Raw genomic sequence first — 19,143 nt, forward strand, 5'->3', positions numbered from 1 at the left:
TTTAACGTTTCAGATGCTGTCTCAATAGAGTTTTCGTATTGATTTTATTCATCTGGAAGCGATTTTAACGTTTCAGATGCTGTCTCAATAGAGTTTTTCCATTAATATTATTAATCTGGAAGCGATTTTAACGTTTCAGATACTGTCTCAATAGAGTTTTTCCATTAATTTTATTCATCTGGAAACGATTTTAACGTTTCAGATGCTGTCTCAATAGAGTTTTCGTATTGATTTTATTCATCTGGAAGCGATTTTAACGTTTCAGATGCTGTCTCAATAGAGTTTTTGCATTAATTTTATTCATCTGGGAGCGATCTTAACGTATCTGGGGCTGTCTCAATAGAATTTTTGCATTAATTTTATTAATCTGGAAGCGATTTTAACGTTTCAGATGCTGTCTCAATAGTATTTGCATCAATTTTATTCATCTGGAAGCTATTTTAACGTTTCAGATGCTGTCTCAATAGAGTTTTTGCATTAATTTTATTAATCTGGAAGCGATTTTAACGTTTCAGATGCTGTCTCAATAGAGTTTTTGCATTATTTTATTCATCTGGAAGCAATTTTAACGATTCAGATGCTGTCTCAATAGAGTTTTTACATTAATTTTATTCATCTGCAAGCGATTTTAAAGTTTCTGTATAAATATCCTCTTTCCTTTCGTTTTCACTTGGCCAAAATAATCCTTTCCTTCAACCGAATAGCTGGTTGTTTTCTGCTCCGCAGTCTAATCTAAACACCCAAATGAATCATTAGTATTTACAAAAATACAAATGCAATATAGATTTTATATTCCCATAAAGGGGTACGGGAGAAACAAACGCTAAACCAAACATTAACCTTCATTATGAAGTCTAGACGCAGGTCAGCCACCCGGGACCTGAGCCCAGAGTGAAAGTGAAATCTTCGTTAAGTGTTCTGGCAACATTGAAAGTTTATACTTCTGGCATCAGGTTCCTCAATATCTGATATGCTCGTCAATCAACTTTGTCCTGTGTAAATGCTTTACCGCCAGTTCTGATATATTATTCTTTCTTCCGTTGTGTCACTGATAACCCTTAGGTTTATTGTTAGTATTATTATTATCATGACATCAAGGAAATTTTGATAATCATCATCAATTAAATGCTGTTCAAATGCTACTTTTACCAGACATATTCTGCGGTGATAATTCAGAAAAAACTAACTTTCCTTATGCCAAAGCTGAAAAATTATCTATTTTTCTAATGACAAATAAAGCAAAATACTGTGTTTCAGTTTAGGTGGGATGAGTAACGACGAACCTCAACTGTATAAGATTTGTTAGCTTAAATTTGATTCAAACTAGGAATGATTAAGGCCTGGTTTTTGTAGCTCATTTCGGTTTGATTTATTTATGTTGAATAATATTTCCTTATCTTTTCGAAATAGTATTTAATACGGACCTATTTCAAAATTTGTTTAAATTGTCAATAAAGCCAACGTATACAAATATTAATTGCCAAATATGAATATAATATTTATTATTTTCCTATTTCAGGCTGTGATCTTATTGTGCTTGGTGGGTGTAGCTTTCTGCGCTCCTCAGCTATCCCAACAAACAGGACCTACTGATGAGGTGAGTTGTACTGAAGGCTATTGATATCTTCATGCATTCATATCGGTTTGTGTAGAATTGTATTATACTGCCATTTTCTTGCAATTTAACAACACTGGAAGCAAAATAATTACAAACTGAAAAACAAAGCTCACCCATGAAGTTTTTTTTTTTTTTTTTTTTTTTTTTTTTTTTTTAAGAAATGCGTTTTCTTTAAATTTTGTCAAAAGCTCTCTGTTCTATCCACTGCCCATCTACCAATTCTTGCAATCTAGCAACATTACAAGTAAATATATTCCAAACAATGAAAAAAGGCTTACCCCAAAACATTTTTAAAATACTTTTTCTCTTGAAATTTGGTCAAATGGTGCCTGTTCTAGGCACAGCCCAATAACTAATTCTTCCCTCACTGTAAATGTTCGTTTTCCAGTTTTCTCACTATAACTTTTTCCGTTCCTCAGGAAACCATCGAGCCCTTCAACTTCAGCCTAATTGTCAACGATGACGAGAATACCGTCTATGCCACCCGCCAGGAATCCCAAGACCAGAACGGAGCCGTCCAGGGCGAATACTCATGGGTAGCTCCCAACGGCGTCCGATACACCACCACTTACACTGCTGATCCAGTCAACGGTTACAACGTAAGTATCACTCACCTTCAACGAGCCAAATTGTTGTTTTAAGGGGTTTGGGGTGGCCTATTGGAAACGTCCCTGCCTGGCGTTCTGCTGGACGGGAAATCGAGTCCCTCTCAAACTCGATTGTTTTTTGTAGTGTCTGCAACCTCATCATCCTTGTGAGCTAAGGATGAGGTATTTAGGGGAGCTTATACTTCAGTAAGTACAGGTCTACCTACTGAGTCATCAGTAGCCATTGCCTGGCCCTCCCTGGTCCTAGCTTGGATGGAGAGGGGGCTTGGGCGCTGATCATATGTAAATATGGTCAGTCTCTAGGGCATTGTCCTGCTAGCTAAGGAATTGTCCTGCTTGCTAGGGCATTGTCACTGTCCCTTGCCTCTGCCATTCATGAGTGACCTTTAAACCTATAATCTATCTATTTTTTTTTACGAAATTATTCATGATTAATTACATATAATAATTATTAATACTTTCACAATATTTTTTAAAACTCTTCCATAATCCTTTTATTTCTGTCCATTGCAGGCTGTCACCCGCGAAGAACAGACCAACATTGTTGTCAAGATCCCCGTGCACAAACCACAGGAACAGTCTGTCTTCTAAGAAGGCTGACCACACATAGGCCCAGGCATAGAACCTAGCTAGCTTTCCGATTTTTCATTATTTTATTTCTTTACAATGCGATCTTAATGCGGTTTCATATCTATATTTATATTTGTCAATCCTATTTTTCATTTCAACTTGGTTATTTACTTTTTTCCATTCGTCAACTAGACCTACTTACTATCTCTTCAAGTAACTTTTCCCTGTGAAGTGGACCTATGCTAGGCTCTCTACACCCCCAAGCCCTCCAGCTTGCAACCCTGCCTGGTGGATTTCAGAACCCCATCAGGTCTACAGCCATATATATCCCTGTAAATAATGTATATATCAATCCTGGCTCACTAAAGATGGCCTAACTCCATCTCTGAAATTTGCATGTCCCTTTTTTTCGTTAAGATTCAAACCTGTTATTTTTTACAGAATTGTTCATCTAAGTCAATTACCTTATCCTATATATATGCTCTTGCTTTCTATCTCTTATACTCAGTATCACCTTCTCTATTCTCTACTTTATTCTTTTTTATCCATCCAATTCTCAGGCAATCGTTCAGCTATTTTATATAGTCACCTGAAAAACTGACTACAATCATGGCTGTGTTCTTTCCTTTTATCAAATCCTCCTCCTCCTCATCCTCTATTTCCTCTACTTGTCTGGGTGTATTTCATTATTCATTCACGGGTGACGTCATCCATTTGTTTTGTTGTATGCCTGTCTTCGCCTTACCCTGCTCATTTTAGTACAAATATATATCCGCTTATGCATTCTGGTTGTTTTCCTCAATCCTTGTGTACATTAGTATACTTTAGAATAAGTTTGCCTTTGAGCAGACGACAATACTCCATAAAAAATGTAGTTATTGTACATAATGTATTAGTGCGTATATGTATACATGTGTTTGTGTGTGCGTGTTTATCCTTAAATTTGTCACGAAGTTATTTACCACAAAGAAAAAAAAAAAAATAGGTGGCTCGAACGGAAAACGAGACAGTGATTGCTGTCATATACACTCTTGAGCTGATCGGGGAAAGATGGATTCTCACAAAAAAAAAAAAAAATAAAAAAAATCAATAGCTTTATGGAAAACATTCTTAACCATTTCTACTGTCTAATTACATTTTGTAAAAGCGTTTTAGCATTTTAAAACCTAAATTCGGTTCTTTTCCATTCCTTTTATTTTATAATTAAGCTAATATCAGTTTAAATTAATCTCTGCATCTAAAAAACATTCTAACCGCATTGTTGCCGCTCTATAATGATTTACCTCCCTTTCAAATATACAACATAAAAACATACTTCCATTCTATAAAGACAAGGTGGCTTAATAATCACTTCATATATATCCACTTTCCTCTTTCTTAGTAGTTCCCGCTGATTTCTTTGCTTCAGTTATTCATTTGACCATAACCTGTTCCATTTCTCCTGAATACATTTCCCAGTAGGCTAACCACTTTCACTCTCCTACCAACCACTCCGACATTCATTTCCATCTCCTAGCATCCATTAACCCACATTACCTCAACCATGCTTCATTCCATTTCAACTTTTCTTTTACTCGCCCTTTTAAAACTCTTTCACCAGACTCTGAAGTTTTTCCTCACTATTTCCTATTAACTTTTCACCATAAGCTGACGTCAGCCATTTTACATCATGGTTCAAACCATTTCTTTTTTCAAATAATCTTCCACCAGCATTTACAGCTCAGATTGCCATCGATATTCCATACTATATATATATAAGTATATATATATTTATATATATATATATGTATATATATATATATATATATGTGTGTGTATATATATACATATATATATATATATATTCATATATATATATATATATATATATATATATATATATATATATATATATATATATGTGTGTGTGTGTGTGTGTGTGTGTGTGTATCTATATATATATATATATATATATATATATATATATATATATATATATATATATATATATATATATAAATGCATTGAAACATAAGACCACCTTGTCTGGGACCCACCTTCACATCAGACCAGTTTCCCTTACACAAGACACACACTGTAAAATTTAATTACTACTAACAAACGTTCTTCTACACCTATATGAGCGATGTTCTCTTCTATCAAATCTCTAGGTTTTCCTTACCTCAGTTACAGATGCCATCTTCAATACGAACATTACAAATGACTGAGGAAGGCTCAATGAAACTGCTCTTTGCATTTTACAGAAATCATCTGAGCAAGAAATGATGCGTTTGAGATAGATTATATTCTATTTGATTGGGTTCGACCATAAGGAACGGAACAAGATATCCTCTATAATCTGGACCCTCAATTTCATCAACCAGATCCTAAAACTCCACTTAATTTATGAATTAAAAAAAAAAATAATACAAAAGTGTCTGAACTCTTATCAAGGGGCAATCTTTCAGTTATCTGTACAACAAACCTCAATATGCTTTCCTAGGGCACAGTAAATCGAACTAACTAAATATCAAATGACGCAGGAATATACTTTCACCTCTAAGGTTGGTGATCTAAAGTTAATTACTAGTATCTTATTTCTCTTCCTCTTGTCTTTTTTTTTTTTTTTTTTTTTTTTTTTGAAGTTTGTAAAGTTTAAATATGAAAGATCTATTTTAATATTGTTACTGTCCTTAAAATATTTTATTCTAATTGTTCATTACTTCTCTTCTAGTTTATTTATTTATCTATTTCATTTCCTCACTGTGCTATTCTTCCCTGTTGGAGCCTTAGGGCTTATAGCATCTAAGTTTTCCAACTAGGGTTGTAGCTTGGTTAATGATAATAACAATGCTGGTGATCTTAAGTTAATTATTACAACGAGAAATTATCAGAATCTCATTCAACGTAAGCAAATTAGCTTAGAAATTGAAATACCAGTGGCAATCCAGTCACAGCCACCATAGAAATTCTTTTGCATTATCAACGGCTTAAAACCATGTTGCCTAATGTGTTTTTACTCTGATTCTGGTTTGAACCACTCGCTCTCCTGGGAAACGAAATAGCCGATTTCAGTTTCACCTTGTTTTTACGTCAAAGACTCGTTACAAGTTACCTTAAAACAAGCAGTTGAAGTTCCATGGCTGTATTAAATAATCTATATGCTGTACTAAATGATCTACAGTATGTGGCTGTACTAAATTATCTACGCTGTACTAAATGATTTACGCTGTACTAAATTATCTAAATGCTGTACTAAATGATCTACAGTATGTGGCTGTACTAAATGATCTACGCTGTACTAAATTATCTATATGCTGTACTAAATCATTCATATGCTGTACTAAATGATCTATAAGAAATTCTTATTCCAAAAGCTGAACTTATAGAGTATTCGTCTTTTATGAGTGAAAGGAGTTTAAAAATGCATACATGTGTGCTATACATATACATACATTGTATAGTACAATGATAGTAACCGAAAAAATATAAAATTCACCACGATCAGGTAAATTCGCATGCTGTAGTAATTACTCTGTATAAACATGAAATTATCTGTTTTTATGTATGTTCTCTTTAAGTAATGTTATTTTAGAGGATATATATAGTATATAAATATATATATATATATATATATATATATATATATATATATATATATATATATATATATGTATATATATATATATGTATATATATATATATATATGTATATATATATATACATATATATTTGTCGAAACATTACAGTAGTTAATGAAATATGAAGAAAGGGAATCGCTTATTAAACCAAAGGCTTACGTCTGAAAACTTTAAGAAGCTGGGGAAATATGAGGATTTCTATAGGAAACACACTGACCCCACTAAGGGTATCGCCTTTAATTAATATATATATATATATATGTATATATATATATATATATATATATATATATATATATATATATATGTGTGTGTGTGTGTGTGTGTGTGTGTGTGTGTAAGCTGAATAACTAAATATATAAATACTAAAACATTTTTGCATTTGTTTTCTAGAATACTTTCACTTCATGTGACAGGTGTTATCTAATTTTGCCAAATTGTCAAAAAAAAATCTTCAAGTTCCATTATCATTCGGCCGTTTACACAGGTAATGATTCGACAGGTGTAAGCAGGAGTTGGTTGAAGCTTGTATTCAAAATACCCCAGATTACAATGAGATCTGATGACGTTGGATTAAACGATCTTATTGGAATCAACGTATTTCAATGCAGACTTAAGGTGAAAATCAGAAAACTTTAAAATAAATTTCCCTAAATAAACCTCAGCCACATTCCAAGGAACATAAGACACTTTTCACAAAAGGAATCTCAGACACTTTAAAGAGTTTAAAGGTCATACATGAATAGCAGAGGCAAGGGACAGTGACAATGTCCTAAAGACTGACCATATATGCATATGATCAGTGACCAAGCCCCTCTCCGCCCAGCTAGGACCTGGGGGAGCCAGGAAATGGTTGCCGATGCCTCAGTAGGTAGAGCTATAGACTCCCCCAACCACATCCCATACTTAGCTCACAAGGATGGTGAGGTTGCAGACAATACAAGAAACTATCGGGCTTTAGAAGGGGTTCGAACTCCCGTCCAATAGAGTACCCCAACCCAATAAGATCCCCAGGCACTTTCCCAAACAGAACCTCAAATATTTTTCCCCAAGATGAACCTCAGGTATTTTTTCTAAGATGAATCTCAGACTTTTCTATAGACGAGTCTCTGACATTTTCCAAAGATAAACCTAACACTTTACCCAAGACGAACCTCAGACACTTTTCCCAAGATGAACCTCCAATTCCTCCCAAGATGAACCTTGGACACTTTCCCAAAGATGAATCTCAAACTCCTCCCGAGATGAACCTTGGACACTTTTCCAAAGATGATCCTCAGACACTTTTCCCAAGATGAAAATCAGATACCTTTCCCAAGATCAGCCTCTGAAATTTTTCCCAAGATCAATCCCGGGAACATTTAAGTTCAAGCACAATGTATGAGATATACAAAATTCATTATTCTTTGCCAATGTTCCTGAACTAAGACAAAGAAAGAAAAAAAAAAAGACGAAACAAAACACTACTACGATAAAGTTTAAAACCAGAATGCGGGACCTTTAAAAGCAGCCATGAATGTCATGTCAACATCAAACCAATTTAGCGGTTTCCTTGTGAGATTCTCTTCAACGACTTTACCACGAAGAAATCACTGTTACTTTTTTTCTTAGCTGATTGCTGAAATAATGCCTTTGACCGCAACAATTGCAGGTTGGTTACAACCGAGATGCGATTTAGCTACGACTGAGATGCGAGATACGTCATTCAACCGAGTTTCGCAAGAATTTGTCGTGTACATTTTCTTTTTTAATTCTTACTTCAGTGACAGAATTGTTCTGATTTATTTTTCATTCATTGACAAGTAAAGATTTTTTTGTTTGTATTATCAGTCATTGACCTATTACTCGTATCGTTTGAGTACCTTTCGTGATCTGAGAATGCATATTAAAGGTTTAAAGGCCGTTCATGAATGGCAGAGACAAGGAACAGTGACATTGCCCTATCAAGCAAGACAATGCCCTACATACTGGCCATATATACATATGATGAGCGCCCAATCCCACTCTCCACCTAAGCTAGGACCAAGGAGGGCCAGGCAATGGCTGTTGATGACTCAGCAGGTAGACCTAAAGGCTCCCCCAAACCCCCCGTCCTTAACTCACAAGGGTGGTGAGGTTGCAGCGACCAAAGGAACTAACGAATATGAGCGGGACTCGAACCCCAGTCTGGCGATCACCAAGAAAAGACATTACCAATTGGGCCACCACATCCCCAAGATATTTATGGAATATCAAAGGCCTTTATCGAAGAGTATTAGTGAGTATTAGTTAATCATGAAGGTAAAAATATATAAAAGATCCCATGAACTATATTCACTGTTCACTAAACAAAAAGTCCAAGAAACAATGCTGAAGGAGATTTAAATATAATAATAATAATAATAATAATAATAATAATAATAATAATAATAATAATAATAATAATAATAATAATAATAATAAATAACCATGACTTCAGATTCTGTTGTTGGATATTCGAAATAATTTCTTAAAGAAATTTGCTTGCTGACATCGAAAACTTTAGGGAAAAAATACTAAGTGTACTTTTATAGAGACAGGATTGTGATACAAACATAATCTAAGTTTATGAAGGTAACCAGATTATACATCTTCACATTTTAAGACCCCCTCTCTCTCTCTCTCTCTCTCTCTCTCTCTCTCTCTCTCTCTCTCTCTCTCTCTCTCTCTACATATACATCAATACACACACACACACACACACACACACACACACACACACACACACATATATATATATATATATATATATATATATATATATATATATATATATATATATATATATATATATACCCTGTATATATATATATATACAGAGAGAGAGAGAGAGAGAGAGAGAGAGAGAGAGAGAGAGAGAGAGAGAGAGAGAGAGAGAGAGAGTGAAGTTGTCTCAAAAGCATATTCTATATATATATATATATATATATATATATATATATATATATATATATATATATATGTATATATATATATATATATATATATATATATATATATATATATATATATATATATATATATATATATATATATATTCTCGGTTATTTACTGTTATCAGATATTGTATATATCCATTTAAAAAAATCCATGATGGATTATGCTCTCAAAACTTTTGAAATTCCAAGTATTTTTTTTATAAGCTTCTTACTACCAATCCAAATATCCAAATAAAGACATACATGGTTTAATGAACCCCAGTTACTATGGCAGGACTCGAACGCACACAAACTCGGTTGCGGGTTAGGTTAGGAGTTATGTATCTTTACGTATTCTTTATTCGATCTAATTCTTTGCAATGGCAATGGCAAGCATATCCAAACAATGAGTTTCACGAATTTAAAATGGCTCAGTGGATATTTAAAATAAATAAATGCATGCATACAGACACAACACACATACACACACACACAAAATATATATATATATATATATATATATATATATATATATATATATATATATATATATATATATATATATATATATACGTATATATACATACGTAAGTATATAAATGGGCATATATAAACATGTGTGAATATTTATAAATACATACGTGTATGTATATATACATGTATGTATGTATGTATATATATATGCGTTCGTATATATATATATATATATATATATATATATATATATATATATATATATATATATATATATATATATATATTAATGAATCATCCAAGAGATCCTGTTCATTAACCTTCCCATATGAACTTTCTGAGGTCAACTGTATCCGTCCTCGGGTAAATTTACCTGAAGAGAAAGGCAGTTGAGTCCCTAAACCTCTCTCTCTCTCTCTCTCTCTCTCTCTCTCTCTCTCTCTCTCTCTCTCTCTCTCTCTCTCTCTCTCTCTCTCTCTCTCATTTTTCAAATAATAACGCTTCTCACGAAAGACTTGACCAGTCAAGAAGATTTTGATAAATACTCGGGACATAATACATGTATATTTGTAAATGAAAAACAAACATTAAGAAGTATAATTGTATAACAAGATATTTTACTAATCTCCCCTATATGATAAAGAGCAATTGTCTGGCTATGTCCATACATATATTTCTTTCCTGTCACGTTGAACGATACCGATAAACGTATGACTATTCGGTTTCTCCCCATTCCTCGGGTAGGTGAGAGAGGGAATAGTCACGCCCTGGTGAGAGGGAGTACCTTGAGAGGTACACTGGTAAACCACAATCTTCCACAAATTGCCGAAACTGCCGTGCTGTAGTTAGGAAAGGGAGAAGGGCTGGGAAGGGTTGAATGTGTGTGTGAATATTTAAATATTTAGCAGCCTTTTTTGTCGGGTCGCGTACACTAGTAGTTCAATAATCGATCACAGGAATTTCAATAATTTATATTAATCAAATCAGTAAATTTCACCTACTGATATTACACATCAAAATGCAAAGCACCCAATAACGATAGTAAATAAACCTATTAGTCAACTAGAGAGGCAATCAGTAGACCGCAGACCTCCGCCGCGGCAGCTTATTTCTAGACCTTTTGCTCGGCCTTGACCTTGACCTTTGACCTTAACATGTATAATTGATGTGGATTTTCGTACACTTGAATTTGAACCAAGTTTGAAGTCTCCGTGACAACGATGTCCAAACTTATAGCCGATTACGTGACGTGAATTGGGCATTTTGCTTGACCGTGACCTTGACCTTTGACCTTGACCTTCCAAAATTTAATCATTTACAACTTTTTCCATAAAGGTTAATCCCTGCAAGTTTCATTACTCTACGATTAAAATTATGGCCAGGAAGCTGTTCACAAACAAACAAACAACAAACACACAAACAGGGGTGAATACAAAACCTCCTTCCTACTTCGTTGGGGGAGGTAACAAAGCGATGCCACGTACAGCAATCAATCACCGGTAAACCATCTAACTAACTAACTAACGTTTTCCTCTATGACAATCTATCATCAAACACAAGCATAATGATATCTGATAACATATAAGTACAATATATTTATATTAATTTCATTGGTGAAATGAAAGCCACAGTAGAAAAAAAATACTTGATTTGAAGATTTTCGAACAGCCAGAAAAAAAAACGAAAGAAATAATTTCCCCTATATAATAAAGATAAAGTACCTGATATATATATATATATATATATATATATATATATATATATATATATATATATATATATATATATATATATATATATATATATATATATATGTGTGTGTGTGTGTGTGTGCGTGTATATATAAATAAATACACACATATACCTATCTATCTATCTATCTATCTATCTATATATATATATATATATATATATATATATATATATATATATATATATATATATATATATACACTGTACATAGACATATTATATAGATATATATAAGCATATATGTATATCAATATAGACTACAGTATGCGAGTGTGCAGTTTATTTCTTCAAATGCACATATATATACAGTATATATATATATATATATATATATATATATATATATATATATATATATATATATATATATATATATATATACAGTATATATATATATATATATATATATATATATATATATATATATATATATATATATATATATATATGTCTTTCCAGTCAAGCTGAGCGGCATTGTCAAACGTACAACTACTTGGTCTCCCCCAGTACCTCAGGTAGGGCGAGGGGGTGGGAAGGGTTGACTCAGTGTGTGTGCATGTGTATGCATATCTACCTGAATATTTAGCGGTCCTTTTTGACGGGTCGTGTACACTAGTACATAATAGATAGATAAATAGATTTCCACCACCAGAAAATATATTTCCTGTGACAGACGATAACGTCTGAAGGACTTTCTCTTGTACACTTTCCTTTTCGAATTTATTTACTAATCGAAACAATTTGAATCACCAGGGCAAGTGTCAAATCCTCCAACTAACCTGTAATATAAAACCCAAAGAATTCTTAAGAATCTCTCTCTCTCTCTCTCTCTCTCTCTCTCTCTCTCTCTCTCTCTCTCTCTCTGGAAACTTTGTTTCAAAAGAATAAAGTTTACTAGGCTGGGAGTACTCCTTGGGTTTGCTTTTACTCAAACCAGATTTTACTCAGACCTGGTTTGTTTTTGCTTGGTTTCATCATTTACTCATGTTTGTGATAATTCCTTAGTCCGTTATATATTTCTATCGGTTCTTAATTACTGCATTTGCTGAGAGAGAGAGAGAGAGAGAGAGAGAGAGAGAGAGAGAGAGAGAGAGAGAGAGAGAGAGAGAGAGAGAGAGAGAGTGCAAATACCAACAAAATTACTCCACAGTTTATGCAACACTACGGAATATAATCTGGAAAAGACCAGACGACAATAACAGGGCGTATCTCCTTTCGAAAAAATAGAGAGAAAATAAAAATTGCACTTGCCATGTAAGAGAAAATATTACATTCCCTTTATTGCAATCTTCACTCTCACCTGCCCAACTACGTCTTTATTTACCTGTCCCGCAATTTAAAGCTCGAACGGTTCGTCGAACCCAGTTGTCGAATCTGCTTGTCAAACGGTTCGAAGAGGTGGAGTCAGCCACAAATACATAAGGTTTAGGAACAATGAAGCCCCGCCCACAAAATTCAGGCGAGAACGGACTTTCTTCAGACCGTTCGAAAATCACTCCAAACACTTGTCTGTCGAACCGCGTTCGACGATCCGTTCGACCCTGTAAACCCGCCTTTAGATTCATCATAAAATGTCCCCTTTTCGAACGAGAATCGAGAAAACGTGATAAAGTAGAATGGGGGAAAATAATAAGATTAAACCCCAGAGTAGTGACAAAATCCTTGTCGCATCAGACTCCTAAGATCTGTTGCAAGTTAACTTGACGTTCGTGGTAAGGAAATGTTCATATCCCCTTGCTAACTCGTACATGAGAGTTAATAGATATTCGTAACGGTCTTAAGTCCTAATAATAGAAGAGGCTGAGTATTTCACCCGGGCTTAGGACCGCGTTAGCAAGTAGGTTTGCCCATGTCCGTATCACCTCACTGTTTTCTGATTTCTTTGCATCTTTCTAGTACCCACCCAATGGACTAACTCTATTCTATCTCAAGCAGGATGAAGCTTATTATCTTTACTAGCTAAGCTACAACCCAAGGGCTCCAATGGGGAAAAATAGCCTAGTGAGGAAAGGAAATGAGGAAATAAACTATTTGAAAAGTAATTATTAAAGAATATAAAGTAAGCCTATAAGATAAGTAACAACATTAAATTAGATATACCATACATAAAATATGAAGAGGGACTTACGTCAGCCTGTTCAATATCAAAAACATTTACTGCACGTTTGAACTTCTGAAGTTCCACAAAACAGATAACAACTGAAGAAGAAAGAAGAAAGTGGATAAATAAATCATAAATGTCTCAAGGTCTCTATAGGCCTGTCTTCTTTGGAGGTGAAAGACCTCTTAATTGACTGGCCACAAACCGAAGCTCTAGAAACAGGTTTGTAATAAGACACTGGATTTCTTTTTTTTTTCTTTTTTTTAATAGACCAGTGGTCTAACCCCGAAAGTAATGGCAGTGGACAAAGTCTACACTCTGGATTAATAGTATTTATGAATTTAGGTCATATGGCTTGGTGCTGGAACTTTGGAGGCTATTCAGTGTACATTCTGTTTCATTAGATTTATGAATTTGGGTCATATGACATGGTGCTGGGACTTTGGAGTCCTTTCATTGTACACTCTAAATTAAAACGATTTACGAATCTAGGTCATATGGCATGGTGCTGGTACCCTGGAGGCCATTCAGCGTCCTTGATCAACTAGGGCAAACCATAAAGTTTAACTATAAAGTAAAAGTTAGGGGTTAGACTACAAGGGAAACTAAAACAGAGGTATATTAGAAGGCTAAAAAGTAAGTGCAGGTAGGGTATAAAAGGACGCTCTAATTGATGCATACAGTACACCGTGAAAGGTGCGCTTATGATGCTAACTTTAGAAAGTAGAGAGGTAAATCTAACGTAAAGGCAAACTTAACATACAGTAATATGTGAGTATCAAATTAACGGTTAATAATTCCATGGGGAGGATTTTATATATTATTATTATTATCATACACTAGTATAACCGAGCCGTCATAAATGACGTCTAAATATTTAGATAGATATGCACAAACAAACAGACGCACAGGTTCAACCCTTCCTAACTACAACACGGCAGTTTTGGCAATTTCTGGGAGATTGTGGTTTCCTAGTGTACCTCTCGGGATACCCCTTCTCATCGGAGTGAGAGTAGTCATACGTTCGGCGATGCCGCTCAGCGTAACAGGAAGGAAATTTATATATATACATATATATATGTATACATACACACACACACACACACACACACACACATATATATATATATATATATATATATATATATTATATATATATATATATATATATATATATATATATATATGTGAACATATATCACAAGCACACGTGATTTTAATTAATGTAAATATCACCCACGAAATGCATTTAATATATATATATATATATATATATATATATATATATATATATATATATATATATATATATATATATGTATATATATATATATATATATACATATAGCCTACGCCTATTGACACAAAGGGCCTGGTTTAGATTTAGCCAGCCTCTCTCTCTCTCTCTCTCTCTCTCTCTCTCTCTCTCTCTCTCTCTCTCTCTCTCTCTCTCTCTCTCTCTCTCTCTATATATATATATATATATATATATATATATATATATATAAATATATATATATATATATATATATATATATATATATATATATATATATATATATATATATGTATACATACATATATATACATACAGTGGAACCTCTACATACGAACGTATCTACATCCGAATTTTCCAACATCCAAAGTAAAATTCGAGCAAATTTTTGACTCTTCACCCGAATTTTATTTCGACACACGAAGTAAGCAATTTTCGTCGTACCGGTTGTATCCCAATTTTTCGACACGCACAATTCGAACACGTTCCTACTCTACACCCGAATTTTTTTTCGACACCCGAAGTAAACAAAACCTGTACGCGTAGTTGGTACTCATAGCGCCGGATGTGTTTTTTATTTCCGCTAATTGAGGGACCCTCAATTAGCGTGGCTTGGGTCAGTCCTCTGTTCTCATCGGCTTCTTGCGGTTGTGCCCTGTGCGTTCTGCTATTACTGTATTGTTTTAATTGTGATTTTTTACGTGCATCCTTTTACGGTAATTTACGTAAAGTATGGGTCCTAAAAGGCTTAGTTTTGCTAGTGGTAGTGGTAGTGGTGAGAAAAGGAAGAAGGAAATGCTTTCTTTAGACGTAAAGCAAGAAATTATTGAAAAACAGGAGAGTGAACTTGCTAAAGAATATGGCCATAATATGTCAACGATCTCGACAATCCTGAAACAGAAGGAAGCCATTAAAGCAGTGAAACCTTCTAAGGGGATCACCATTATTTCAAAACGCCGTAGCCCTATTATAGAAGAGAATGAACGACTTCTGCTAATCTGGATCAAGGACAGAGAGATTGTTGGCGACACCATCACCGAAACCATCATCTGCGAGAAGGCGCACGCCATCTTCACGGACTTGAAGGAGGAGAGCTCTGGGGGTGATGCTGGGGAGAGTTAAACCGAACCTTCCTCAGACGATTTCAAGGCATCTCGTGGCTGGTTTGAGAAATTTAAGAAACGGTCCGGGATTCATTCAGTTGTTCGCCACGGAGAGGCTGCTAGTGCGGACACAATGGCTGCAGCTGACTTTGTCAAGAACTTTGAAAGGATCGTGCTGGAAGAAGGCTACGTAGAGCAGCAAGTGTATAATTGTGATGAAACCGAGCTGTTTTGGAAGAAGATGCCCAGTTATACCTACATCACCGCCGAAGAGAAGAAATTGCCTGGGCATAAGCCAATGAAGGATCGATTGACTCTTGCCCTATGTGCCAATGCTAGCGGGGACTTTAAAGTCAAGCCCTTACTGGTTTACCATTCTGAGAACCCTAGGGCCTTTAAGGCACACAACATGGATAAGGACCAGCTTCATGTTTTCTGGCGATCCAACTCGAAGGCCTGGGTCACTAGGCAGTTCTTTGTGCAATGGGTTAACCAAGTTTTCGGCCCTTCTGTGAAGAAGTATCTTCATGAGCAGAAATTGCCTTTAAAGTGCCTGCTATGCCTTGACAATGCACCCGCTCACTCCCCCCCCCCCCGGACTTGAAGATGATATCTTCGATGAATTTAAGTTCATAAAGGTGCTGTATCTTCCACCGAATGCCAGCTCTATCCTCCAGCCCATGGACCAGCAAGTCATCTCGAATTTCAAGCTCTACACCAAGCACCTATTCAAGCAGTGCTTTAATGTCACGCAAAGCACAAATTTAACTTTGCGTGAATTTTGGAAAAGCCACTTCAACATCGTGCACTGCTTGAAGATCATAGATCAGGCTTGGGTGGGATTAACTCGACGGACCCTCAATTCTGCCTGGAAGAAGCTGTGGCCTGATGCAGTTTCTCCCCGAGATTTCAAAGGTTTTGACCCCGAACCTGATCCCGTGGTGGGTGCAGCGGAAGACGTAGAGGAAATCGTCTCCATTGGCAAGTCCAAGGGTCTGGAGGTCGACGCAAATGACATCACGGAACTCGTCGCCGAACATCACGACGAACTTACCACAGAGGAGCTCAAGGAACTCCATGCTATGTCTGAGCACATGAGTGATGACGAGGAAGGGATTGAGGAGGTAGAACATGTGTTAGGTTCGGCGCAAATAAAAGAGGTGTTAGGAAAATATCAAGACGTGGTCGACTTCATCGACAAATACCACCCAAAAAAATTGCAGGTTTGTCGTGTAGTTGCACAGCTCGATGATGTTTGCCTAACTCACTTCCGAAACATTCTGAAAAGCCGTACCAAGCAACTATCTATCGATAGTTTCTTTAAAAAAACTACGAAGCGAACTCGTGATGAAGAGGATGGAAGTGGTTCAAAGAAAACGGCAAAGAGTGAAGCGAAAGAAATTCAATCAATTTTAAGTGGAGAGAGTGAAAGTGATTAAAATTAATCATCAAAAAGAAAAAAAAATGTAAAAAAATATGAAATATAAAAATAAAAAAAATAAATAAGCTAAGTTATGTTAAAGTTCACTTAGTGTAAGTTAGAATAAGTTACGGTAGTGTACGTTTATCGTAGTTAACCTCTCTACCTCCTCGCCGCCCGTCCGTCTCCTCTCTGTGTAGCAAGACCAACAACACCTGCGCTGGAGTTTCTAAGGTAAAGTGACGCTAAAAACCCGTTTCTTATTTATCATTTTTTGATAATTATTCTTTTTTACATGTCTATTATATAATTTAGTGTGCATTATTCTCATGGGTAATTATGTGTAGTAATTTATTAAGGAGTTATCATAGGTTTTTGGGCTCAACCACGGATTAATCCTATTTCAATGTATTCTTATGGGAAAATTCGTTTCGACATCCATACATTTTCTACATCAGAAGTCGGTTGTGGAACGGTTTAAATTCGTATGTAGAGGTACCATTGTATATGTATAATATATATATATATATATATATATATATATATATATATATATATATAATATATATATATATACACATATATAGATATATATATATATATATATATATATATATATATATATATATATATTATATATATATATAAAGCCAGGCACGTTGCTTCTTATTATACAAGGGAGAATGCCAGGGACTTTAATTGTACAAAGGTAACACCATAACTATAATCCTATCACATAACATACCTCCGACAATCACATACAGCAAAAAGACCCTTCGAAAAGTATAATAAAAAAAAGACTGATTTCATTCTCAGTCCAAATGGATCCTCCATGAATTCACAAAACCAATTGTCTTGCCAGACATCACATGATCCATATTCCTCAAGCGAGACCGGAGGGGCACTTTCTAACATTTCCCCTTCTCCTTAAACAACTTTTAGGATCTTATCGCTTCGCCTTATCTCCCACCAGCCGTTCGTGCATGAGATTCTTAAGCCCTTCTACTTCTCCGAAGCGATTATATCATAACTAGAGGGTCACATCAGTCGAGTGCAGACCTCCGCCCCTCCACAGCAGCTTATTTCTCGACCTTTTGCTCTCCTTGACATTTGACCTTAACATGTATTAATTGGTGTGGATTTTCAAACACTAAAATTTAATCAAGTTTGAAGTCTCTGTGACATTCATGTCCAAACTTATGGCTGTTTACGTGAATCGGACATTTGCTTGACCGTGATCTTGCCATTTGACCTTGACCTTCCTAAACTTAATTATTTCCAGCTTTTTACATAAAAGTTAATCCCTGCAAGTTTCATTACCCTTCGATAAAAATTGTGGCCAGGAAGCTGTTAAATAACAAAGACACACACACAAACAGGGGGTAAAACATGACTTCCTTCCAACTTCGTTGGCGGAGGCAATGACATATGAGAGAGAAAAAAAAAAGAGACCTTCCAAAATTTAATCAAATCAGCTTTTTACATAACAGTTCATCCCTGCAAGTTTCATTACTCTACGATTAAAATTGTGGTCAGGAAGCTATTCACAAATAAACACACAAACAAACAAGCAACCAAACACACAAACAAGGGGTAAAACATAACTTCCTTCTAACTTCGTTGGCCTAGGTAATAAAATAGGAGAAGAAATAGATATAATTGAG

General features: G+C 35.0%; 1 protein-coding gene across 1 annotated transcript in view; it reads left to right on the forward strand.

Annotated features, from left to right (window-relative positions):
- Positions 1 to 3,579, forward strand: part of LOC137658183 (pupal cuticle protein Edg-84A-like) — a 4,137-nt gene extending 558 nt beyond the window's left edge. The window contains exons 2-4 of the mRNA XM_068392860.1: positions 1,520 to 1,597; positions 2,038 to 2,217; positions 2,740 to 3,579. Coding sequence (XP_068248961.1) covers positions 1,520 to 1,597; positions 2,038 to 2,217; positions 2,740 to 2,817 — 336 coding nt within the window. The 3' untranslated portion in view covers positions 2,818 to 3,579. The remainder of the gene's footprint in view (positions 1 to 1,519; positions 1,598 to 2,037; positions 2,218 to 2,739) is intronic.
- Positions 3,580 to 19,143: the final 15,564 nt, after the last annotated feature.

The sequence above is a fragment of the Palaemon carinicauda genome, chromosome 19 (genome assembly GCF_036898095.1).
Source record: "Palaemon carinicauda isolate YSFRI2023 chromosome 19, ASM3689809v2, whole genome shotgun sequence".
Taxonomy (NCBI): domain Eukaryota; kingdom Metazoa; phylum Arthropoda; class Malacostraca; order Decapoda; family Palaemonidae; genus Palaemon; species Palaemon carinicauda.